At 38.0% G+C, this 27,866-nt stretch overlaps 1 protein-coding gene across 11 annotated transcripts in view; it reads right to left on the bottom strand.

The window, feature by feature from the left end:
* Positions 1-1,609: 1,609 nt before the first annotated feature.
* SATB1 (SATB homeobox 1) overlaps positions 1,610-27,866 on the bottom strand; it is a 98,583-nt gene continuing 72,326 nt past the window's right edge. For 8 of the 11 annotated variants that reach the window (XM_036090454.2, XM_078072192.1, XM_036090455.2 and 5 more), the window contains 3 exons: positions 5,760-5,963; positions 5,094-5,189; positions 1,610-3,354 (listed from right to left, as the gene is read on the bottom strand). In XM_036090454.2, the coding sequence (XP_035946347.1) occupies positions 2,851-3,354; positions 5,094-5,189; positions 5,760-5,963 (804 nt within the window). In that variant the 3' untranslated portion in view covers positions 1,610-2,850. The remainder of the gene's footprint in view (positions 3,355-5,093; positions 5,190-5,759; positions 5,964-27,866) is intronic. The other 3 variants (XM_036090457.2, XM_036090459.2, XM_036090458.2) reach the window with 3 other exon arrangements.

Here is a 27,866-nt window from a genome sequence, read left to right on the forward strand (position 1 = left end):
GACATTGGGGGAGCAATGTGGAAGATCACCCAAACAAATCATTTCCAAATTGTGCCGTCTTCCCTGAAAACAATTTTGCTCACTCCATCATGACCATCAACTGTTTTTTGATATGTGCTTTTCATTTATTTATTTTTGGTTTAAAAGATCGTATTAGGAAGATTATGCTGCTTAAGTTAAAGGGTCTAAGTGAGACTATTATTAGTATTGTATTGATTTCTCACACACACTCATCAAATTCATTCAAAATGTTATTTCAAAAGACATTAGCTTATTGGGAATGGCAAAATCGTATTTGCAACCCAATTTTTCCTTCTAAAATAATTAAAATTTCTGACACCTTTATATTGTTGGGCTAGTTAAAAAATTAAAATAAAATCAAGGACTACTTTTTGCTCTAGCTTTTCCCTCTAAACCCAGAGGAAAAAAAGGAGAAAGAAAGGATTTTGTAAAAAACTTCATGGCATACTAGTTTCTATTTATTCATTTTTTTACTACATGAAATCTAGTTTCTAATTTATTAATTCAAGTTTCTTTTCTTCAAATGGTTTTCTGAACTGTAAGTGAGCAAGAATGTTTAAAAGTTGTATTCTTATTTAATAAAGAGAACTGAAAACTTTTTCAATACAATTTTAAGTTACAGCAAACCAGCTGCCTTCAAAGCAGTTCAGCTGTGCTTCAAAAGTAAATAGTACTTTTACAGCTGAATCGGGAGTCTTCAATGATGCCATTTTAGTTTCTTAAGTAAAAGTTCAATATTAAAAGCAGCCCAGTTGCCTACCAATGAGCTCATCAGTGCCTGGAAAAATGTTAGTCATGAAGAGATTGGACAATTTCAGAACCAACTATCAAGGAACCCAGATACCCTTATTAACATCTAAGAAGTCTTAAAAAGAAGCAGCAAAAGATAAAGTGAATACAAAAAAATAATAATAATAACAAAGCCTGAAACCCTGGCCTCAATCCTTTCCATGACCATCAGCACACCTCATTTTATATCATGGAGTGTATGGAGTTTTATGTTGCAAGAATTTTGAAGATGGTGTTTAAATTCCAGGTGCGATATTCTTACTTTCTTCATTTAGTTCTCATAGTTATGACATACACAACCAAATGAGCTCAGTTATTAACTTATATTCCATTTATAACTTAAAAAAATACATTGCTTACTAAGAGGTTTTTATACAGAAGGTCCATTTTTTCCCTACTTACTTTATGTTACTGTTAAAGGCCTTTAAAATATTTATACATTAGCTTAAAAAAAGTGTTGCCATAATTAAATATTGTGAAACAAATGCAGATGAATTCACTCTAAGCACATAATTCCTAGAGACTAAATTTATGTTTTTGTTGGCAGGTCTTCTGACTATCCTACTATCTCTGTTTATTAGGCAAAATGTTAACCCCAAACAGGTCATGGTCTTCACTGTTAAACTTAAAAAATGAGCACGTGTTTGTGATTTAAATTTACAGTGTTTCTAGTGACTTTTCAATCGCTCTTTTTAAAATCAGTAAAATATCATCAAGAAAATATTAACATGCACCTAACTGAGAGGGCCATCTTTGACTCTTTAAAGTTACTTCACATAAGCAGACAAACCCTACCATGTCATACCATACAAACAATTTTAATTGTGTAGTTACAGTCAATAACCACTCCTAATCAGAACATTTCTGCATAAAGAAAATTGTGATACACTTATAAAAACAGCCAGCTGTAACAAAATAGCTGGTGTTTTCATAGCCATAAACTCATAAAAAAGAAATACACCTTTATACAGAAATTTTATACAGATGTAGCTTTAAAATTGATTGTAAACCAAAGGAAGACACATTGCAAACATCAATTATTTTCACATTAATTGCATAATTTTCTAAGGTGATCTATTAGTTTTATTTACCTAAGCTTATTTGCATGATAGTAAAAATTGCATACAACAATAAGAGTGAAGCTTATAGTATGAATTGCTTGGATAACATAGAGCACTTTTTATAGGCAACTGTGTAAAGCACATTTTCTCTATTTAAAACTTTTAAGACACTTTGTTTTACTGCCCATCAAAATACATTTATAAATAGAAAAGAATCAGTATGGTAACAAGAGAAGCAATATTACATTTAACGGAAACTTCCAAAAAATTAATTACAACATGATGCTGCAGGATCTACAAATAAATAATGAGGACTAAATTGTGTTTCACATTTTCTTTTCATTTTTTAAAAAATCATGTAACAATGAGAATGAAAAAAATTACAGTGAACTTTTATTTCCAAAATAAAAACAAATTTGAATTACGGCAGTGCCATATAATACAAGGCATTTGTTGGCATATGTCATCTTTAAACTGCATTCCACAGTCTATAGTTCTTTTGTAACATACAATAGAGTAACAAACTCTTTTTTTTTTCTTTTTTTAAAATAAGGGGCGCGTTTCCAAAGATCAGTGTGGAGTGTTACAGAAATAATTAAAGGAAGGAAATAATAATCACAGAAGTTATAATGCTTATTTGAGGCTCCAGAATAGTAATTTCTTTAAAAAAAAAAAAAAAATCACTGGTATCATGCTTACGGGGTACACACCTCGATGTGTCCCGTGAACACAAATTTTAATTTTTAATACCAAACAATCCTCGATGCTTCACCTGGGGCTGCCAAGCAGTTTGTAAAACAGAGTAAAACATTTAGTGCAGTCTGTATTATCCTTTCTCAACTTTCCTGTTTGTGCAAGTTTCTGAAGATTCATTGGCCAAACAATGAACAACAAAGGTTTTCTGAGAGAATACAAGGTGGACGTCTCATTTCGTTAGTAAATACCAGTGGCACTGTTGAATGAAAATAATACTTTGATCTCAGTCTTTCAAGTCAGTGTTAATGTCCGTGTTTCCTTCCACTGACAGCTCTTCTTCTAGCTTCACCGAGAAAAGGGTGTTAGCATTTTTGTCTTGGACACTCTCTTCCAAATCCTTAAGCAACTCCTCTTCTTTGTACTCGGCCACATCCACCTCTAGGCCGGAGTTGTCCTTCAGTTTGCCGTGGTGCTTGAGATAATACCGCTGGTTCTGAAAGAACTTGATGATGGTGTACTTGGGCAGGTCAAGTTGCGCGGACAGAGTCTGGATGGCCTCTTCGTCCGGGTACAGGCCTACGTCTTGGATGAAACTCTGGAGGATGCCCAGGGCTTCCACGGAAATTTTCGTCCGCGGCCGGGTCTTCTGCCGGTTCTCGTCCTCGGCCTCGGCGGGCGAGGCCACGGTGGGCTGCCGCGGGGGGAGCCGGGGCCCGGCGGGCTGCTGCGCCTGCGCCTGCGGGGGCGGCGGCGCCGGCTGCTGCTGCGCCTGCGCCTGCGGCTGCTGCTGCAAAGAAACAAGCGGACAGTCAGAGCCCTGTCTTCTTCCCGCGCGGCGGGCAAAGCCGGCTCGAAGGAGGCGACAGGGGGCTGGGAATCCCACCTGTAGCTTCTCCCACCTGGAGCTCCTCCGAGGGGGACAAAGATCCAGGACGCAAAGGGAGGCCAGCCAGACGGCCCACGGCATCAGGGAAAGAAGTCAAAATGGTAAGAACCAGGAAGGGGAGGCACGACCAGGGTTTTGGGTGGGGGGGGCTGAGGGGGGGGTGCTACTGGGCTTCCTCATCAGCGGCCAGTGGAACCTCCCTCCCTACCCTTCATTTTCAGTCTGGCTCACGGAAGTGAAAGTTCAGCGCGCTGAAAATGTGAGCCGTGGACTTCACCAGGATACGCATCGGAAGGCGAAGACAGCAAAGCAAATTATGATGTAAATAATTAACAAAGATTTAAAATGAAGATTGAGGAGTAAGGATTTCAAAGGCATTTTCGAAAGGAGTGCTACAGAGCCCTGGGAGAAAGAAACCTGTGTTTTGCCCCATTTCATCCATGCCTAAAGCATGGAGCAAGAATAGAAAGTCTTATTTAAACTCCAAATAAAATGGATAAACGCCTGCTCTTCTTCAGCAGTATCCCTTAAGACTCCAAAGGATTTTTGAGATTCTCACGTTTGTGAATTTCCTACCAGTCAGTTCCGATTTAATACACACACAATTTCTTACCAAATTGCACTAGGCTGACACTGCAAGTTTCTTTTTTCCTTACCGAAAAATAAAAGTTTGATCCACCGTACAACGGCTAGCAAATTGTTTTGTCTGTAGTAAACTCATGTGATTAGAATTTAAATTTAGTGTATACAGACACGTTTTCGTAATTAGTGTCTGTATATGTGCTGTAATTTCCATACACAATTATACATAACAAATGTGTAACACATGCACATACTGTATACTCTATATCTATAATTCTTATCATCAAAGCAAATCAACCTGAGTAAGCTGCAAAATATTAGAGCGTTTATACTGTGCCTAAGCATTTCCTTTTATCCCCCTAAGAAACAATTTTATTAAAAACAATTTACATCTTCAAACAAGTACTATTTTTATTACTATACATATACCTGTCTTTTTTGTTTTTGTTTTTGCTAAACAACAGTAAGTTTTTCAGGCTTTCATGATTATTTTAGTGCTTGATATCCTAAGGGATTCCCTTTTCCAATTTATCTTTAATACACACTCAAGGACTTTTTTTTTTTTCTTAGTGGATGGATAACTCTATCACTGTTTTTAGCTAGATAAATATATACATTCCCCACCCACACCCACAGCAATACCAAGAAATAATGCAGGTGATTCAACAAAGACAGTAGAATTTTAAGACTCTGGAAGGCAATGGAATTTTCTCTTAAAGGGAAAAGCTAAAAACATCCCCTTAGATTTAACAGAAATAGGTTCTACAGCCCCAGTTCATTCAACACGCTTCCTTAGAAATCAAGGCCATAGGGCACCAACAAACTACCTGGTCCCAGAGCTTTCCAATCTAGATTCATAGGGGAGGTCCCTCAGTGGACGAATGGAGACAAGTCCCATGACAGAACCCGCTAAGCACAAGGCTGAATCTGCTGGCACAGTGGTCTTCGGCCACCACCATGGTTAGTACGTCCTCTGCAAGTCTGAAAATTCTGACCAAGGGAGCAGGTCTTTACACCACCCCCTCTCTTGCTGGCATAGGTAACTTGTGCCCGCTCACCTGAGGAGCAGCACCGAGCCATGGTGCAGGGGTCAGCAGGCCTGGTAAGAAAACGCCTCTAGACTCTCCTTTCCCAAGGCTGGTGGGAGAGGGGCTCTAAAGGAAAGACAAACAGACATGACTCACCCCTAACCTGCGTTCTGTGAGGGTGTGGGGAGACAGCGACAAGGTGAAGGAAGGGCCAATAAGTCAGAAACAAGATTCCAATTAGGCTTCCCTCCCCTCCTCTCTTTGGACAGTATCCAAGGTAGAAAGTTCTGATTGTACAAACCTCCTCTACAGAAACGGCAGTATTGGTAGTCATTAAAAAATAGGTGGTATTTTTTAAATGGATTTTTAAAAAACAAAAACAAAAAACAAAATTTGAGCTCTCACACAAAAAACAACCCAATTCTAACAAAGACGCACTTGCCAAACCAGAAGTGTAAAAAAGGGGGGTTCCTGGCATTTTGTGGTTGGGGAAATGAGGGAGAAGGAACACAATACACATGTTGGAAAAAGTGTGCTAATTTTCCTTTTATTCCCATGAGCAAGATGGCAGTGTATCGTTATCTCTTGCTAAAGCCTATGTTTAGACTGGCGGCAAGAAGAGAAACGCTAATTTCCCTGCTAAGTTTAAAGCTCTATTTACTTAGTGCTATATTGAATTGGCCAAGGTAAACGAACCTGAATCTGCTCTGCTGGAACATGGATAATGTGGGGCGGCCTGTCGCCATGGTGATGCACCGCGTTGCTCTCCTGTTCATAAATGGCATCACGTTCTGGCTGAGGAAGACTGAGGAACCTTCGGATCATGGAGAGGTTCTCCCACAGAGTCCTGTTTTCTGGAGAAGGATCTTCTTTCCAGCGTAACAGCTCACACAACCACCCCTTAGAGACAAGGGCATAATAGGTCAGTTATGCCTGTGGGGAGCTGATATTTTCCATTAAGAGCTAAAAAGAAAAGACCCTGTGAAGTTAACTTTTTTTTATACGCTCAAAAACACTCCAATCTGCTTAAAAAATGTTTTTAACCTGTTAAGAGAGAATAGCTGTGGCTGTCAAGGAGGCAGGCTCTGTTTCTAATAAATGTTCAGATTTGCATCTTAAAGGAAGGTCATGTTTTTTATGATTCCAAGGGCAAGACACATTTACCACGGACTTTGCAATATGTGAAATAGGAGAAAAGCAAAGTTGAACGTGCTTCTTGTCTTGCCCAGCTTTCTTGTCTGATGAGCGGCCATCTGAGATCCTGAAGGTATTTAAGGAAATAGGACAGATTTTTAAAATAATTTGTTTCCTAAAAGTTTAGGATTTTTGTATTAGGAAGGAAACTACGTGTAAATATGCGTGTGTGTGTGCGTGTGTGTGTGAGAGACAGAGAAAAGACACGTGCAGTACAGTGAGCAAGAATGCCATCCAGTGTAAAGCATAATGATCAGAATGGGCGTTAGAAGACTTCTCCAAGAAACAACTTTCCAAAAGGACATCTCGGAGCCTGTTTTTTTCTGCTCATTGCAGTGCACGAAATATGATTCACCAGACAAGAATTTTAATAGATTTCCTGAGCTGAGAGAGAAGGAAATGTCCAATGAATGCCAAAACCTGAACCTCTCTGATGACTCCCTTAAGGCCCCATTTTTGATCCTCAGATTATCAAGAACTGAGTGGTCCAAGAGAGTACATCGTCTAACATTTTCTAATCCTCATGCCAAACGTTCTTCATCTTGGCTGCCATGATGGACACTAGGCAATGCGGTGGAGAGTAAGAGGGAGCCTGTCCCACCCAGACCCCCTTTGCCAAGCAAGGCAACCACCTCCAGCTGCCGTGCTGCCTGCTAAAAGCTCACAGCCATAGTCTTCTCTGGAGCAATGTTTGGAGATGACTGGACAATTACTCCACGTCCTCACTGACCCCCTCACACCCTGGGGTGGCCAGTGATTGGCTTACCCCGTGGTACAATATCCCTGCCCTCTTCCCTCAAAGTGACAACTCACTCAACCCTTCAATCTACTCTCTGGAGATGGCCCTCCCCCCATCAATACAGACTACCTGAGACCATATTCTTACTGGACCCCTTCCTCTTCCCTATCCTCCCTCACTCCTTCCGGGTCCTTCACCAAATCATAGACACCCAATTCCCTGTCTTAGGCTCTGCTTTAGGGACTTGACCTAAGATGAAGGGATTTCTTGGAAATTCCAAGTAAATTAGTTGGATGGGAGTGGAAGGAGCACAGTTTATTATCTGATTTTAGAACTAGCCAAGGAGAGGTTTTTTGTGTGTGTGTGTTGTTGCGATTGTTGTTTGGGGTGAGACCAGAGAATGGTATGACTTTCCTTCCCTTCTTCCCAAACTGAACCACTGGAGAAAATTCTCCTTCCCCTTCCAACTGCAATATACGGTGAAAAGAAATAAGGCCCATTCTTCCCAGATGGCCTATTTGAGAGAATTTAAAAGAAAAGCTGGAGAGCTGATAACATCAGCTTCCCAAGGCCCACCTACTAACCAGCCAAGGGTGAGTGACTGTTGCTAACCCTCATGAGATCTACTAATTTTTCTGAGACATTTGTTTTTCTACTCAGCAGGTCTTGTAATTAAACAAACACGTACAAGGGGACGGTCATGCAATCATGCACTCATTCAATGCCACTGAATGCGTAATTCAAGGCTAAGAGAGCAGGCAGTAAACTGAAGATTTACCTGAGAGAATATTAGTTTAAAAAAAAATAATAATTGTGATTAGAATGTCACCGGATATGCTTCTTTTCTAACCATGGCAATTCTATGTTTATTTCCAGAAAAATATGATGATGTGTCACATTTTAGCTCTATTTATATGAGTATAATATTAACTCTCGAACTGTATTTGAGTAGTTGAAGTATTTGAGACCCACTTGCATATGATGCCCTGGAGATGTTTATTTAGCTCTTATTGGCAAATATTTGCTATCTGGATTGAGCCATGAAAACATTTTATATTTTCCTACATCTCAGCTATTTCTTTACACTTTACCTCTAAGTTTTGATGCTGTGCAGGTTTTAGATCTACATCTTCCTGTAGGCTTGAATATTAACTATGGTTAAAATGACTCTCCTCCTCCCCTTTGTCTCCATTCTTCAGCTACAGCAATTGACAGGCCCCCATGCCTAAACAGAGCAAATTGCTACAATTCTATTTACCTTTCCAGATGTTAGCAGGTTCATAAAAAAACAGAACAGAAAAGTTGTTTTGGGGGGGTAGTTTTTTTGTACTTAGCTAGTACTGTATACTATTGCAATACATGCTAAACATTGAATATCTAAGATTTTTTTTTTAAAGAAATAAACGCTTGTAACGAAAAATTGCTAAAAGTTAAATTAAGAACAATTCACGGGAGAAAAGCTTCTTGAGAGAGCTGAAAAACGCCAATAATTTTTCCAATCCTTTAGAAACTTTTTAAAGTAACAGATCAGTTAGCACTCGGATATATGTGAAAAAACATGTGGATCACAGATGTTCTTTGGAAAAGAAAATCATTAGTTCTTTTAAAATGGCTAATAATGATAGCTAATTCCTAAACAATCACACTCATGCTGGTTTAACAAATATTTCAGAAAAGGAGCCCTGACTCATTCAACAAATATTTTGCTCATATTGTCACTTCTGTGTCTCTATACTTATGAGATGGATCCTTATTTTTATTAATTGCCCATGACTAACATAACATTTCCAGTAGTTTGCTATTAACCTCTGCCCTTAAATAATACTTCTAATTCCTTATCTAAAAATAATTTGATAAATTATAAGTTTGAAGCATGTCTCTGCTAGCCTTTCAAGAGACATGATGATTTTAAGAGACTGAAATCAGATGCTTCTTAGAAAAATATTTAACGGTGCAGCTGGGAACTGTTAGTTCTACAAGGGTATTCCAAAAAGAAAAAAAAAAAAAATTAAGTGGGGAGTGCTTTTCTCGATGTGTGTATCTCTTAAAAAATAATGGAAAACAGACATTTTGACACGCTAGTTCTTTGTCAGCAGAGACACTGGCTCATTCCCAATTTATGCTGGCAAAAATAAGATCAATTCATTCTAATACTATTTAAATACCTTGGAATATTCTGACTACCTCAAATCCTATCAATTGAGACTCTATTAATGATGACAGTAATCTGATCTATGTTTTGCACAAAGTGACTAAAAAAGCCAAATGCTTTCTAATTCCCCAGTACCTTTTTCTAGGTCACTTTTTCATAAGTGATATTGTTAGAGCAAATAAACTTGGTAAGACAATGAACATGTCAGAATATTGTAATATCTGACAAATAATGATGATTCCCCTAAGTACTGTATTGGTTTTTAAATGATAAATGTATAGATTTACTTGGTAGAGGAGAGACAAGAAATGAAATGCGGTACTTTGTTGCAAAATGTGAACGTAATTACATTTTTAAGAGCGGTCTCTGGGACTTGAAATATTGTAAGACCATAGGCAGGAGTAGTGAGCTGCTTCCCAAATTAAATTAGATCACGACTGTTCTGTACAGTAGAAAAGACAGGAGAGTAACAGCCTTAAAATAATGAGACTGATCCATTCTCAGAAAACTAAAATGGTACAAGGAACAACCTAAACTTTAAATGTAGTAAATTTGCCAAGCAACATTACACTGCATATAAAGAGGGCAAAATATAAACAGTAGCCACATGTAAATAAATTAGTAAAACTTTCAGGATGTTACTACTTTTCAAACTGACGAAGTTTAATTTGACACCTTCTGTTCTAAACCCTTTGTTTCTATTCAAAATCACGCCTTGAGCTGTTGCTATCAATCACAGCGCTCCCCCTATTACTTAAAAAAACTGGCATGAACCCTGAATAAGCTGAAAATGCCATGCAGATGAATTCTGAGATAATATGTTCAAACCTGTTATATACAACACAAATCCTGTAAAGTTATGTATTGTAAACCTACATTTATTGAGAACTAAAAGTCTTAAATCCATCTGCCACAAAGGAAATACTGTTATGTACTTTATAGTAACCAAGAACCATCTGCAAATGTCTTGCTACCGTAAGCAAGAAAATGGTGCAGAAGATGCTAAACCTAAGACTGCATGAAATAAATAACATTCGTTTGACTGGTTTCAGTGAGGGATCTATTAAAAAAAAAAAAAAAATGTAAGATCGGGGGGGAGAAAAGGAAAGAGAGAAAATGCAGAATGACTGCCAAACCAGTACTGAAAAAAAGCAAAACAAACTCAATGACAACACAATGGCAATTTATTATGGTCCATGAAACACATGACTGTATGCTCATTTTAAAGGAAAAATTAGCAGTTCTAAACTCAATATTCTAATGATGTGCTTTACTGACAGAATCTTGTTGTACCACATTTAAATAAAAATCCTGGCACCTTCATCTCTCAGCTGCTAATTTCCAACCAAACTCAATCCTTGATTTCCACTCCACTCTTTTTAGAACAATTAATTCAAGTCAATTCACTTTGAACATTTTAACAGAGAAGGGGTGCGCAATGATTTTAATTGAGGCAGAGAAGTAACCTCCTTTCTTGAATGAATTTATTGTACCTCTACAGCCTCACGCGTGTAAAAAGGAGAACCCTTCCAAGAGCCCGTTCTGTGACAAAGCTGGGAGCATGTTACACAGCTAGCTTTCCAGGGGAAAAGAGGCTTCAGTATTCTCTGAGAAAAAAAAACTCATTTCATACAGTGCATACAATATACAGATATGTATCTCTTACTGTTATGTACATATACATTTTAAACCCAAGAGCTATAAGAAAAAAAAAAAGAGGAAGAAAGAAAATGACAATTCTTGCTGCAACGAAGAAGGAAAAATACATTTTAAGAAACGGAAGGATAATTTGAGTTCTAAAAAGCAAAACATTTTATAGTCTGTATTTATTTCCCCTCACCCTCATCTTTTATGTGTTATTTGCAGGAGTATTTTGTTCCAATCTCTGGGGCACCTAGTATAATAATATATGATATTAAAAGAAATCAATCTAAATAGGGAGGTATTTGATACAAACATTTTAGTGGAAAGCATGAATTTCATTTTAGCAAGTAGTAGGAACAAGGATTAAGTACATAATCCATTAAATAGTACTTCCAACACAAAAAATTCAGTATTGTAGACTAAACTACACCAGGCATTTTGAATGAGTACATTTTCAACAACAACTAACTATAAAGCTAGCAATTTATCATTCAGCAAATAATTTTCTACTTTTAAAAGAATCCGTAAGTGTTACTTATGCTAATGAAGACAGTTTTTAATCTGCCCACAAACATGTTAATAGAGGGCAATTTTTTTTTTATTTACAAAGCTGTCGGCACTCATGGGTAATTTCATATCAATGTTCTATAAGCTGGGGGGAAAATGGGTTCTAATTGTCAGAGTTGCAGAATCTTTCACCTTTAGCATGAAGGTTTAAAGATATCACAAAGATGCAAAGTGACTAGTGATGTTTTAAGCCACCCCTTTAACATACCAGAAGCGTTCCATTTTCACACTTTTTATGTTTTTAACACACGCTGCCTCAAATACAGTCTTAACACACAGTACTTCTCTGGGGGCCCGAATGCAGAGACACGCAAGGCCTCATGGAGGGGATCACCCCGGCTTCCAGGTTTGAGGCCTGGATGCTTCACATACCAACTTCGACCCTCTTTTTCAAGAACAATCATCACACTTCAAAGAGTGAGGAACAGAACAGTGGCAAAGCAGTATTGAAAGCATTTTTAAATTATTTACTAGGTTAAGAGGGTGAAATGATACTTTAAATACATCAAATTTCATTGTCTAGGCCATTTTTTGGTGGCAAAGTGGTATTGATCTTTCCAAATGCTTAAAATTAACTATTTTCCAGAAGGTCATTATTTGATTAAAGGCATTAAAGTTGAGGGCAAGAAGCGATGCACTTTTTCTTCTTCCCCATTCAAATCATCATATAATTTAATAAAAACCATCCCATCATGTCCTGTAATAAAAACGCTTATCTTAAGATACTGTTCTTTACCTAACATATTAACCTTTAAATGTTACGAAGTTCTTCAGAAGAAAAACCTTTGCTAAAGCAGATTATTCTATAACATAATGAGAGGCCCCCACCATTAACATTAATAAAGATACATGTTCTCTTCTATGGAATTAGTAGGAAATACATTAGTCTTTCTCCCCAGTTTAATAACATCTACTTTGTGTACAGTGAAGAGAATCTCAGCAGGTGCCGTGAGTAACTTTTCCTGCTAAGTTAACAGTGGTCTTATTAAAAGAAAACATGGGAAATAAGTTTGAACAGAGTCGTACCAATAAATTTTCATGCTAAAAGTAGCACATTACATCCACTTTATTTAAAGATGGGTTTTAAAAAGAAACAGGGTCATGAGTTCAACTTCCATGTTGGGTGTGGAGCCTACTTAAAAAGAAACATATTTAAATGGGATATTTGTGTGTGTGTGTGTATTCCCCAAATATATTTATTTTCAAGGCATGGTTTCTGATACTTGTATTTGCTGAAAAGAAAAAAAAAAACAGTCATGATATTTAAAAATTATTATGATTTTTACACTTCTCTTTCCAGGTTATATAAGGAACTTAATATCTTAGCCAAAAATCTGTGGGTTTCCATATTGTGGAAATAGGACAGACAACGGCTACCCATAAATTTCTCATGAATCCATTTTTGCTACTTTGTCTTTAAGAGGTTAAACACATCTAGCAGAGTTTCTGGAGGTTTCTTTCTTTTTTTTTTTTTTCCTGGAGGTCTGTGTTCATACAATCTGAGGAAAAGCTCCCATTAAAATTTAGTGGATTTTGAATAATCAGAATCATTGGTAAGTACTTTTTATTATGCAATTTTGCTTAAAATTTAAGCAAGTAAAAAAATGAAAGTGGTTTTTATGTTCCCCTCTTTTCTACCTTCTCAAAAGCCACTGACTTTATGGCACACATAAATATAGTGTTTTTTCTTTTGCTACAGATTGTTTGATCCGTAATAAGATTATCAGATGACAATCTGGCCAGAGAAGATAAAAACAGTTCTCACTTAAAAAGGTTGTTGGGAAGGAGATCTTACAGTTTAAAGAATATTTTCAGGAGGGAGAATCAGAGTAGGGAAAAAAAGGAGGAATGAAGAGAAAAGCATGAAACTGTAGATAACATATTAAACTAGCAAGAAAATAATCTTGTAATTTGAAACAGAATTTCCAAAGAAAGGCTGAATTTTCCTTTAAAAACATTAGATTTGGAAGATATCTAACTTAAAAGTTTAATTTTTCTTATACTTCATAAACTAACCTTTCAAGATAGTTTCTTCAAAGCTTAAATGAAACAAACAAAAATCTGGCTTACATGCCTGATGCTTGAATATGGGCTTGGTAAAAGAATTTTTTGTTTCAGTGATATGATTTGGCTCCTGTTTAACATTTATACACACTGTGCCTTAATATCTTAAATTTTTTTTAAAGATTTATCCATTTATTTTAGAGAGAGAGAGAGAGAGAGAGCACGTGTGCTTGAGCAGTGGAGAAGGGGCAGAGGGAGAGGGAGAGAGAGAATCCAGCTGAGCACAGAGCCTGATGCAGGGCTCAATCCCAGGACCCTAAGGTCATGACCCAAGCCGAAACCAAGAGTCAGATGCTCAACCAACAGAGAGCCACGCAGGCACTCCAATATCTTACTTAAGTTTTTATTCTCTCCTCATTCTCCATGGTTAGTGTTGTTAAAAAACAGAAAACTCAAGAAAAAAAAAAAAAACTCAAGGAAAAAAAACCCAGAAAACTCAGTACTCCCAAGGTTCATCAATTTTAGCCTTGTTTCTATCATAAAGAATCATCTGCTCCTTTCCACCTGTCCACCAATGCCTTGTCAGTCTGGGACCCTTCTTCTTTGAGTTATGTTCTTAGACACCAAACATTCTTTTTAATTACTTCCGACAGACAATTATTTCGACTTCTGAACAAAGAAGCTTTTAAGTAATCATTCCTTTTCTTAACTCAGGGTAAAAAGTACACCAATGATGACTAGAGCTTCAGTGAAGAATGAGAGAATCAGTGCTATCGTATAGAGTTGTGATGCCTACAAGAAGCAAATAAATATGATGTTTAATTTAGCCTATGGAACTTCCTGACAGATAAATTACAGGTGTAACTAAGCTTTCTTGAATCCCCCAAGCCATCTCTGAGATACCCTTCGAAAAAAGATGCTGGGATGAAAATCACTGCTCTGGTCTTCTGCTTTCAAAGTGCCAAAGTTATCTTAACTACTCAAAATGACCTTCAAAGGCTTCCTATTATAGAGAAAATGCTCACACTCCCTAGAGGTGCCCTGAAGGCTGCTCCCAATTGCATTCATGTCCTAATTCACTGGACTATTTATTAGCTGTTGCCCAGCATTTCCCCACATTCTATTCTCCATTCTTCATACTAACAGGAAAGCCCTTTCTCCTTTTTCCTGCCCATCCAAATACTAACTCTCCTTCAAGTCATGCTCAAGCACCTCAGTATATCGATAAAGTGTTATATCCCATATAGGAGTTTATGTATGTGAACTTGAGCAAATTACCGTTTTGAGCCTCACATCCTCCTCTACAAAGAACAGACAGTAACAGTATTAATCTTGCAGGATTGTGGCTGGTACGAATGAAATAGAACACATTCAGCCCCGTGCCTGGCTCCTGATATTTACAAAAAGGTCTGATGAACTTAATTGAAAGCACTTGCCTTAAAATGGCTCACAGTATATTTGGGAAGCATTCAAAAATAACTACCAGTGAAAGACAGTGCATGATAAAAGTCAATGATGGACAAACACCAAGTGGGATCCAAGTGGTGAGGAAGAAGAGATGGGCTGAGTGGTCAAGGAAGTCTTTACTGATTCAAAGTGATATTGGCTTGAGTTTGAAAAATGGGCAGTATTTAAAATGGGGTGGATAATGAAAAAAAGAGGGAGATGAATTAGCGATGTACCAAGAAAAATAGGTAGACGAGTTGCTTTTTGAACTAACTATGCCCACCATTCTTTTGCTATAACTCTTTACCATACTGGACTTTCTTGAGAATACTTAATTCCTGGACCTCACCTCCTGTACATACTTCTAAGATCCATTTGTTAAGAAAGCCTGGGTTTTAATTTGAATTCCTATTCTACTATTTACTAGACCTGGTCAAGTTATTGAAATGCTCTAGATCTCAATTTTCTCCTCTATAAAATGTGGGTAATTTTACCACTATTCATAGGGTTTGTGGCAATTCATGCAAGGGGATTGGCACACAGTAACGTTATGATAAATGTCATTACTATTTTTATTATTGTTGTCATTATCACAAAGATAATCCAAAGGAATTTGACTATCTAGAGAGTTAATGAAAAGAATTCAGTTATCATGTCCTAACCTGAACCCACTATCTTCCTCCTACAGACTAGGTTCTCCTCCGATGTAGTTTAACTCAATTAATAGCATCACCACCCACCCAGTCACCTGGGCTGAAAGGCTGTTATTTGAAGTATAAATTGGTATAATCTTACTGAAAGGCAATGTGGAAATGTTGAATATAGAAATGTCTAGTAATCACCTTCAAAACACAAAAGGCTTTTTGATCCAGTAATTCTACTTTTGAGAACTGATCCTAAATAAATGATAATTAAAGATGTATACAAATACTTAACTATAATAATGTTCATGTTAGCATTATCTGTGATAGCAAAAGGAGAATATAACTTAAATATATCTCAGTAGGGAATTAAAAGGTATGAATAGCATCTGAATAAATGTAAGACATATACATGTACACACATATATGTATGTATACATACATATACGTGTGTGTGTGTATAAAGAACATGAATCAGGCTATCTTTTGTTAATTAGGATTATGGGTATTTCCTTATGTCTTTATGCTTGCATTTTTTAATTTTTCTATAGTAGCTGTTTTTAATAAAAAAAATAGCAAAGAGCTTCAATTAAAAATCTGATTTTTCTTGTCTGTTTGCTTTATAAGAGAACAATCATGAATTCCTGCCAATTCTCCTTCAGAACGTTCCTTGAATTGGTTCCTTATTTTCCATTCCTACTGCTCTGGTTCAGGCCCTCAGCATTTCTTCCATGAACTAACGCTGATGGGTTTCTTTAATGCAGGCCTCCCCCATCTCAGCTGAATTACATTTACCATAAACAGACGTCCACACAAATAGCCCTTTGAATGGCATCCTCTTCACTTTCCTCCACCCAAAGGGCCTGGACAGACCCCGAGGCTCACACTTCAATGAGTAAGTGTAAAAATGAAGCAAAGGATTCCCTGTAACACTGAAGTGGCAGTAAGTTCGGGGAGAGAGAAAGGTATAAAAACTGCACAATCTGGACCCTTTAGTTAGGGGCAAGAAACTGTACACATCTCGTTATTCCTGAGGATATCATGTATTGTAGCAAAGTCCAACAACTTGCATTTATAATGATGTTGCATTTCAAAAAATAAGATTCAAACTGAGCTCAGCTTACTAGGTTTAAGGAGGCAGGGAAGCACTATTAAAGGCTTCGGTCAAAAGCAAATACATCAATTGTTTAAAGAAGCTTAATGGGAAACTTCACTTTTCCCAAACCCCTCAATCCAAATAAATATGTGCTCTTATATGGCAATGTTATGAAGCAAATCTCTTACATGTTGCCTCCTAAAGTCACTAATAAAATTTTACAGTATTTATTTTTCTATTCAAAATGTGAAGATCATCAAGAAAAAAATGTTGCTGAATCTCCACATATGCCATGTGCAAAGAAAAAAAAAAGAACTATAAAAATTTGAACTTATAAAATGAATCATTTTTAGGTGACGATTTACCTGATACAGTGGTTTGCTGGCTTACAGAAATAACTTACTGCAGGTTATTTTAACAAATATTTCTGCCAGTGCATTTTTAATTGATTTATATGAAACTTTTCAACACTGCAGATATCTGCTAGAATGAGCTATACGTCCCATTATGCATATTTAGGGGCTGGGAATTAAAAATTTAAATCTTCCCTCTCTGATATCCTAGGAAAGATAACAAAGAATTTTTAAAACCAGGGGGAGGCAATTTGGGATTGTAAAAGTTATGGGACTCATATCCTAAGAGGAACAATTAAGCGGGCAGGGTCATTATGAGCTCCCGAGTTGCTTATGATTTTGCTGATAAAGTAACACCCATTTTGTGGCCAAAACCCACATCATTTTATCCATTATGCAAACCTACTAATCAGAAATTGGCTTAACTGAGGGACTCAAATCTCTTCACAAGGACACTTCAAAAAAAGAACGCATAAATATTTCTAGAAGCATCATGTGGATCCCAGTGACAATGGCTGGGTTATAATTTTACCAATAAAGGGAGATAAGGGAGGCTGGGCTCTCTGCACAGGCCATATCAGTCACTCCTCATGACCACTGATCCTGTTTCATACCTGGGGAAGGCAGGCTACGGGAGCGCCCCGGGAGGAAGAGGACAGGAGTCTGCCCCTACTCTGTCTTTCTGAGCACAGGAGAGCTCTCCATCTTCCCACCCGGACTCCCTTAGGAATGTGCTGAGTTTTTCGTTTTTTTTTTTTTTTTTTTAAGATTTTATTTATTTATTTGACAGAGAGAGACAGCGAGAGAGGGAACACCAGCAGGGGGAGTGGGAGAGGGACAGAGAAGCAGGCTTCCCGGTGAGCAGGGAGCCTGATGTGGGGCTCGATCCCAGGACCCTGGGACCATGACCTGGGCCGAAGGCAGACGCTTAACGACTGAGCCACCCAGGTGTCCAGGAACGTGCTGAGTTTTGTGAGGGCAAAACTGACAGCAGATGAAATATGCTTCTGAATCCATCTATGTGCCACCCAATGTGGGGACAGAGATAATAGGGAGTCATTTCTGCCAGCACGTAAGAGTCCAGTGAGGGAAGAACAGCTTACACTTCAGATGGAAACTGATATTAAAGGTGAGGCTCCCTGACACAAAGTCTCTAGTCGAAGGGCAAAGGCCCTCCCTCTCTCACAAAGTCCTGCACTGTATGCGGCATCAGAATGTTGGAGAAAAGGCTGCCGATAAGCTTTCTGATTTTGCGGCTGTTTTAAATGTTACTGCAATGACTCTAACCCTTGCTTACGTGCTCTGAAGTGAAAGGCATTTGAAAAATAAGCATACTATAAAGTAATAACAAACATTTCCCTGGTAAATTCAAGAATTGTTCCACTAATATACTAGAAAAAATATGTAATTTTTCCCCCCACATCTAATTGATCTAATCATTGGTCTCATTTCTTTTGTGCCATCGACCCTTCTGGCAAGCTGGTAAAGCCCACAGATGATGCCTTTCCAGAACAATGTTTTTATGTGCCTGAAATAAAATACGTAAGATTATGAAGACAACCAATTATGCTGAAATACAGCTATCAAAAATTTGTGCTATAGTAATATAAATTCTTCTTTATTAACACACTAAATAACGAGCTCTAACAACAGATCTGATAACTACTGTAATTTTATAGTGATGAGCAAAGATAATATTTTGAGATATCTGCAATAACGTAATGTGATGTGAAAATATTTGTGATTTTTACTGGTGACAAATTCATACCTAATGTTAATACTACTATGATTTACTGCCCATATTGATAATTGAATAAAATGTCAAATTTCAGTAACATGTTAATGAAAATAAAGATTTCTATCCAAATTCACGGACCCCTTGGGGGAAGGTGGGCCATAGGTTAGGAACTCCCACCACCCCACATGCATGTGTGTATATACACACATATATTTAGAATATTTTTCTAGAACTATCTTATATAAGCCCCGAGTAGTTTAGGAAACTTTGGTATTTATGGATTCATGAAACAGATTTCCTGGGTTTTTTGGTGGTTTTGTTTTTTGTTTTTTGTTTTTGTTGTTGTTGTTTGCCACTAAAGGACCATGCCTGTTAGGGATGGGTTGGAGGAAAATAGTTAATCACTAGTACGCTGGTTCCCAGACTGTGCCCTGAGGAGCCCCAGGTTTCCATCAGGGCATCTCAATAGTGCCATGGTTGATAAGAATGCCCACCCTTACCCAATCCTCAAGTCGACCAAAATGGGGGAAGACTTTTATTTGATTTATTTATTTCAGTGCTGGAGGAGAATTCATTCATAAAACAATAGCTTGACAGCTTAAACATTTTTGATTAACAATTGAACTAGCACATATGGAGGACCTCACTGTTTTTCCCTGGTCTTATTACAAACTCAGAAAATGGGTTTACAACCATGAATAAAGCAACCATATTCTAATTTAGTTAACTTCATACCATCCAAATAACTGTAAAGGTAGACAAGATTAGCAGATTATCCTTTGAGAAATTCTGTCAGAAAAGGAACACTAACGAGGTTTTCCAAAGACACCTGGGTTTCGCAAACAGAAGGGGATAAGGTAGCAGGGCAGACAGAGGATGGCAGCAGGGAAAGGAACAGAACAGTGACCTGGGCACACCATGGGGTGTGGGGAGCTATGCAAAGGTTAGGAAACCAGAGGTAATCAAATAATGGTCCTTGCTCTCAGCACCACTTTTCAAAGTGCAAATGGTTTTAAAGTATTTGCCTTTAAGATTTGAGGACAGGACAGAAGGAGTCTAGTCAAGTAGAGGGTTAAACAAAGGAAAAAAAGTGAATAGGAAGATGGTAAGGGGGGGGGGCATAGGTAGAAAATAACTCCCACACAACCATCTCCTCACTATATATTATAGGTAGCACAAAGCTAAATTTATACAGAAATATAATGCAACTTTCTGTCTAGAAATTAAGCTTGATGGATAAGGCTTTAGTCCTTATGGTTATCCAGGGTCCAAGTTATTTAGTCTCTTTAATCAAAATACTAAAATAAAATCATTACCCATTAGGCTATTACCCTTCCCCCAATCTCCAAACACACAAGCAAAAATTAATTGCAAGCCAGGAAGAAAGAAGGCAATTTAGACAGTAACAGCTTGGATTGGACTGAGCTGGATTTCCTAATAGCATTTGTCTGTTTGTGAATGTATATTTTATTTACAGCCTTCACTTCCTTGACCTTATTGAAAGTAATTTATTTTTAGCTAATCTGCATTTCATTTAAACCACCAAATACTCCATCAATGAACCAGCCAAGTAGCACCCTAACAAGTAGCACTCGTATTGGTACCATTAGTAAATGGGTAAACATTTAAAGGAGACATTTGGGAATGGGCAGTCCTCAGCAGCTATTAAATGCTACAGGTACCAATTTATGAACTTGCAAATATGGGGTTCAGGATATTCCTTCAACTGAGCTGTCATTCCTTGCCTCGTTTTTCTTATTTCACTAACCTCTTCCAAACCTGGGATTTCTCATGGACCGAGAATAATTATTTTCTCTTTAAAGTGTTATCCTTCCCAAGACTTATACCAGTCCAAAAATAGTGAAATGTTAAAGGTAGAATTTCAGGTATCAGTTAAAAAAACAAACAGAAGAATGTGTTTAAGGTGGAGACTCTTTAGCAACCCTTCACGTCACACTGTTTTGTGGCAACCACCGCCCCGCTGCATATTAAGCCAAGCCCGTACCCCAACTAAATGGAGCTCATCTCATCTCTATACTGTACTGGTTCTGCTAGGTCCTTGATAATGAGAGAGAGGTTATCCAGGTGTGTAATAACCAGTCTTCAGACGCATTTACATCAACCTTCAGCTCATCTCACACTATATAACATGAAGTTCATACACTGGATCCCAATCAATTCTCCCCACTATATCCCACCTATGAATGCTTTTTGGCTACAGACCCCAAAATAGCACTTGGTCTGTCCAAACCCCCAAACTAAGCCCTTTCATTATTCAAAACCTCGCCTCCTCTGTGACTCATTTTCAGACTAACACACCTGTCGTTGGTACCTTCAATCAAAATAGCATCCTCTTTCACACTTGTACACCTGTTTCAGCAGCAAACTCACAGAACCTGGCACTGCAAGGGACATTAGACATAACCTGACCCAACCTATTTTACCTTCCTGAAGGGGAAGTTCAGAGCCTGAGATGTTAAACGACTTGCCTGGGGCTACACAGCATGAGAGCGGTGGAACTGGGATCACCACTCTTTGCAATCCTCAATGCTTTCTCTGAAAGATGAAGTTTATGTCCAAGTTGTTATATAAACCATCTGTGAGTTTGTCAATTAGCTACCATTACCTTATTTTTATCTGACACAGACATTCAGGAACATGCCCTCCCATTCCTGTCAGCTTTGGAATACAAAGGTGAGCTACACTGTAAATGATATTGATGATTTCAACAATGAAAAATGCAAACGGCGGGTCCAAAAGAAAATGGCAAATAGCCAATTCTCCTTCCTGTACATTTTCATGAGGATCCAAGAACATTGCAGAAGAACTGCCAGTGCTAAGGAAGTGGACTGAGTTGGGCAGGATAAAGTTTTCTGAACTACTTTCTCCTGGATCTTCAACTATGATTGTTACCAGATACATGAAAACTGTCCTTTTATTAGACAGGGATCCAGCGGGGTCCATAAAGAAAATTATAATCTTTTTTTGAACAATGGGATTCTTGTAGTCTAATTAAATTTAATGAAATGAAAAGATATGCTCTTCCCTCATACTCAAAATATTGAATATTATCAGACTCTGTACATACCATGGCAATCCCTAAACAGTAACTCTTTTTTTTTTTTTTCCTCTCCTTCCTGTTCCCTTTTGTATCAACAGGTGTGCTGGGAACAAAAAAATTCTAACATACAAAAACAAAAGTTTGCAAACATGGAAAACTAGTGGATGATTTTTCAGAATGTTAATGAAATCTTTGACTTGCTAAGGAATAAGTTAAGTTTCCTTTCTGTGGTGAGCTCTACCAATGACTGCAAGATGTGATTCAATTTGCATGCTGGCTTATCACTAACATATCTTGAAGTAGCTGTGCAAAAACTTCCAGGTCATTAAAGCAAAGGCAGTAGCAATGACATCATAGGTATAGGGTTTTTTGTTTGTTTTTTTTTACCTCCACTTTTCTTATTTCTTGGACTCATCCCCATACACCTATGCTTTGTATATCAAACCTCTTCTTGGGCATCCTAAAATACAAGTGACTGAAGCAGCGGTGGGTTGAGCTAATGATCAGTGACCGGTGCCTTCACCTCTGTGTTAAGAAGGATTCTGAGGGGACATCTGTATTCAACAGGAAATAGTGTTGTGACAGATCGCTGAGGTGGGGGTTGAATCAAATCTTCCACAATATCTGCATCTTGCAAAATGACTATAGAGGCAGATGAAGAATGTGAGAAGCAACTGACCTAATAATTTGGTATTAACTGTGTGAACTGCTTAGCATCTGAGACGGGAGAAGGGTTCTAACGAAAAGGCAAACAATTTTTTTTTCTTTAAAGTGATATTCCAGCCAGAAGAAAGCATGAAGAGGCAGAAAAATATTAAAATTTCAAATTTGTAAGATATCCTGGAGCAAACCCAAAACACAGAGAAAACAGCCAGGGTAAAGGGAAAGAAAGTTTTGGTGAAAAACTTGGGAAGTGAAGTTTTTTTTGTTTGGTTGTTTTTTTTTTTTTTTTTAATGTAAGAAAATAACTAAGGAAGGGGGGAAATGAATAAACTAAGGGAACAGGGTAAAAAACCCACTAGTCTATGGGAAATGGCACCTCTTATCATTTAACAGGAATCACCACAGAATCCTAGGAAGCTCCCAAGAGAAGTTCATAACTGAAGTAGTAAAACAAAAATAAAGATAAAAGAAAAGGAGTGTATTTTATTTGGCATTAAAAGACATTTAACTAGGCTATAGCTATGGTTTTAAATGTTCTCTAAAGTGGATTGTGGTGAACCTTCTCTAGAGGTACAGCTCTAAATCACTACTGATCCTATTTCTTTCTCCTCTCTTAATTTTAGTTTTCTACCAGCTTATTTGCCTTCTTATGGCTCCAGTACTTTAATTTCTTTATGGCTGGATTCTTCTGAGACTGGTGATAACTCTGGCCTTATATGGTAACCCAGTGAGCCTATACTTTCTGCCAGGTTATCTCCAAAATTTCTATGGAAGCAGAATTCACCGGTTTTGAACTCTACCTTTCAGATTGATTCTGCGTATCAACAAACATCTCTAAGAAATAAATTTCCTGATTGGGTCCATTTTGTTTTTGAATTGTCTGGGATAGAACCATAAAGCCTAAACTAACAACTTTTCATTTTAAAAAATAGGGAGACTGACCTTTAAAAAACTATACATGCCCAACAGTAAAATATTCTTTCAGAACTCCTGTTCAAATCAAAGGTCTAGCCCTGAAAAAAAAGGGATAGACCAGAGGGATATTATCTCTCCCAACCAAAATAAATCTTACAGAAAATAATGGAAAGTCCAACGGAGAATCTTTCTCTCATTCGAGTTTTGGTGAGAGTGGCAAAAATGGGATTTGATAAGGATTTTGATAAAATAACCTGGAAAAGACTAGGCAACTTCTCCATTTTTATAGACACTTAACTTCTTTTCATTGCATTTTATTTTTATTTAAGCACATCTTCAACACACACACACATACCCCAACTCTAAAAAAAAAAAAAAAAGGGCCTGAAATTTTAGTTACACCACATGTGGTTTTCATTTGTGAAAAATGAACAAGCTGTTTGTGGTTAAACTGTCTAATCGCCTGTTATCAATCTAGCGCTGCATTCAAGATTTACAGGATACATCAGCTTCTGTGCCACATTAGCTGTAAGGGGGGGGGGGTGGAGGAAAAAGGAGGAGGAGAGAGTTTATCCTGAGGAATAATATTTCCAACGCAGCCACACTCGCACTACATCTGGTTGTGCTGGTAGCGGCAGTTAAATTGAAATATTTCACAGCGTGTGTCAGAAACATGCAGAATGGTAATTATGACAGATCTGATTAAGCCGGAGTGCCACGAGCTCCCTGGCCAGCGCCGGTTGTGCAGGTGTGACCTTGTGCGTGCCTGCGTGTGTAAATAAAATTAATTACAAGCGAGAGGGTGAAGGCTTCAGTGACATCACAAAGCGGAGAAACTCCCAAGGGGGAGACCTAATGGAATATTTTCCCTCAGTCTAATAATACAGTTCATATTGACTTGAGGTAATTAGTGGGATCATTAAAGCAGTTTTCCCGGCGTATTTGGCTGCCTGATCAGATTAGTGAAAATGTTCTTCAGAACAAGCCCTGTGTGGTCTGCCAGAGAGGAGGAAATAAAAAGCAACAAAGCATATTTTGGAATGATAAGCAGCGCTGGACTTCTACTCTAGCAAAAAATCTCTACTTCTCTCTGGAGCCTACAGATCTAAATGTCCTGTCCGTTTTAATTCTTCTATTCAGCTTGGGTATTTCTATACACGTTCGGGGCTGTTTCTTTCGTTTCCCCTTTCCTCTCCATCAAATCAGACTGCTTCATCACCAAGAGCCATCCCAACTCCCAGCAAATCTCTTTTAAACAAGGCAATTTTAAAACTGGGAAGAGTATCGTAAAATGCTTGACTGTTCACTGACAACATGGGGCAACTGGGAGAGTCAAAAATCAGGGGAAGGAATGCCACTTAAAATTCACCTGCTAAACAAAAGATTCTTCTCTTATATAACACAGAACAGAGATTTAAAATTTTATTCGCATTTGGATCTCAGAATGGGTGCAGCGTAGGCCAAACTTGGGGCAAACATTCTTCCAGTTGAGCAGAACACAGAGCCCTCATCAAGAAAAGGGCCATTTGTTTGAAAATACTCTATTGAGCATGCTCTACCTTGCCACTAGAATATGCCAAGAGCTGTCACAGATGGCAGGCTCTGACAGTTCCCATCCGTAGCACCGATACTCGACAGTTCAGCACAAGATCAGTGACATTCTGTCTCATTAGAACCACGCTAATTATCACAGCTAGTTTCAGGGGAAACCATGTGTTGCAATGGTCAATTTGAAGGAGTCTGTGCATCAACAAACTGGTAATAAGGATCAGACACCTTATTATATGACAGCATGCTGCCTATGATCTGATTTACAGAATCAGAGGCACTGAGGCGGCCGAGGAGGCTGGCAGTTTATGAAACAGTGTGTTTAAGCCCAATTCCTGAAGCATACTGGTTGAAAAGGGAATTGTTAAAAAATATACACAAAGGCAACTGGAGCTGTTGAATCAAGCAATCAAAGGAGAACAGATTCTCTATTAACATGCAACAGAAGTAGATTAAAACTTAGAAAAAAGACAACTTCATCAATTTAACAATTGTATGGCAACTCCACAAGAGGATGGAACTTGTATTTTTACAAGGTATTTCATGATAAATTACAGGATGGCTATATTTCTGCTAATCTCTAAAATATATACATTTATTTTTACAGGAGTGGTCTATCACACTGTTGTGTTTTGTCATGCAAAAGAATCCCATGTGTAAAAGCTTAACAACTATACTTACAAAAATGAATAATCTTAAAGGTTACTTTTTAAGGTACTGAAGGTATTCTGGCAGAGCAGAAAAAAATCCACCTGAGATTCGTATTAGCAACGTAACTTCTCCCATCCTTCTCTTAGCACCTTTCACTGATGTGAAATTTTAATGGTGCAGTTTCTTCCAGATCTATTTTTCTATTGTTATTTTACATAAATGCATTTTCATACTTCATTCATTTCACAGGGCCTTTATTTTCATTTCTCATATAAGGAAAAAAGGAGATAAAGCTAAAATAAAACCTACCTTTACTACCCAAAACATAAAAGACAACTGTGGAGACTTCTGAGAAAACACTTTTCCTTTCAACTTGGTAGTCTGCTGAAGGATTCTATCAGTGTTAACAGTTACGTGCTAAGTTTAGGCAAGTTACATTCCGTTTGAGGACCGACTGCTGTTAAGAGTTAAATCCCACGGGCTTGCTGCTCTCTTCCCTGCTCCCATTCTATGGATGCCTGAGCCTGTCCCGAAGAACTCACTCGTCACCTGTCAAAACTGATCGTATCATGGAAGAGCTTCCAGAAAGATGAACTTCCACAGAATATTCTTCGTCCACACTTTTCAACTTTACCCTAACATTTTAGGACAAAAGGTGGCTTCAGATTAAAGCAGATTCTACAGATGCATAATTGGTATACTCATGCTTTAGAACGTGTATGCTGAGATACTTTCAAGTGGCCCACTCTTGTGGTAACCTTCCTTGGACTTCCTCATACGATGATCCTCTTTAAACAGATGGCCCAGGGGCGCCTGGGTGGCTCAGTTGGTTAAGTGTCTGCCTTCGGCTCACGTCATGATCCCAGGGTCCTGGGATCGAGCCCCACATTGGGCTCCCTGCTCAGCAGAGCCTGCTTCTCCCTCTCCCTCCGCCTGTCTGCCTACTTGTGATCTCTCTCTCTCTGTCAAATAAATAAATAAAATCTTAAAAAAAAAGAAAAGAAAAGAAAACCAAAAGCCTTTTGAAAAAAAAAAAAAATGAAGAGCTGGCCCAATATTCACCAACTGATTCCTTTCAAATACTGTCTAAAATTTTGAGACATTTTCTCAAGATGGGAGAAAATGGGCTTAATGAATTATGACTGTATTTGTAACAGTTAACTTATTAAGTGGGTCAATGAAGAAAATGTATTTATATGGTAAGGAATTAATTTTAAATTTAAGGGAAAAGAGTGAAAATTTTAAGTGATCTGAAAGTGGCAATAAGGTAACTGAAAACCTTCTGTTCAACTTGTTTAAAATAGATAAACATCAAGTATATAGAAGGAAAAACATCCTTTTACATGATTTTCTAGCCCAAAATATAATGAGCAAGTAAGTGTTCTACTTAATAATTCTGGACCTCCTTGATCAAACCCTAGATTTATAAAACATAGGCCTGTCTTTAAAATGTAGACAGGCTGATATTCACATCCACAAATTTAACTAGCTTTTCTTAAAACACTGTGTAACAATTACATACCTTTTAAACTGTTAGAGTATGTCAATATTTGTGTATTTAAAATCACTGATTTCAACAGTCCTGTTTAGCAACCAACTGGAAATATAAAGATGGGTCTGCATTTTAGAAAATTAAATCCAATATGGAGTTCCAGTATTAAGACAAGAGATTTTGAGGTGGTTACCAACACTGGCTACCTAAAACAAGAGATTGATGGAACTCCACATCCTTCTTATTCAAGAATGCAGCCCAGGGGCCTCCCACATGGGTGTTAAAGTGCATATGGGCAGGTTGCCGCCGCCGTGGTTATACCTGGGGTTGTGGGGTTGTCTTGCTTCTCTCCTTGCTCACCCCTCAAAGTACTTCTCTGGCCCTTCCTCCCCCAGGGAAGCCAATTCAGGGAAATCTAAGCTGCATCTCCCCAGAGTCACCTCTACCCAGTTAAAAAAAAATTAATAAAATAAAGCACTAGATGGAGAGTGTGTAAAGAGAGTGTGTAAAGATGGAAAATGTGTAAAGAGTCCCCAGAACCTGCCTGAAGAAAACTCGATTTGCCCGAGAAGGGGCGATGAGGACAGTATGTTAAGATTGTCCCACAGACTCCCAGAAAAGGATGTGGCACCAGAAATAACAGAAACAGTGACTCTCACATCTGCAGGGGTCTCCTCTGTGTCTTCCCTAGGAGGCTACACAGGTGAAATCCTGTCGCAGCAAAGTCTGCTGCATGAACATTCCAAAAGAATGAATCAGCACAGCGCTTCAAAGTGTAGTTTCCCTGAAGTGTAATTTAATTCTAAACAATAAAAGATGCCTTCGCTAACATGCTGGAGTACAGAGTGCAATCATGCTTCCGTGATTTCTTTTCCCTGGGTTTTGTCACGATACATTCC

The sequence above is a fragment of the Halichoerus grypus genome, chromosome 1 (genome assembly GCF_964656455.1).
Source record: "Halichoerus grypus chromosome 1, mHalGry1.hap1.1, whole genome shotgun sequence".
Taxonomy (NCBI): domain Eukaryota; kingdom Metazoa; phylum Chordata; class Mammalia; order Carnivora; family Phocidae; genus Halichoerus; species Halichoerus grypus.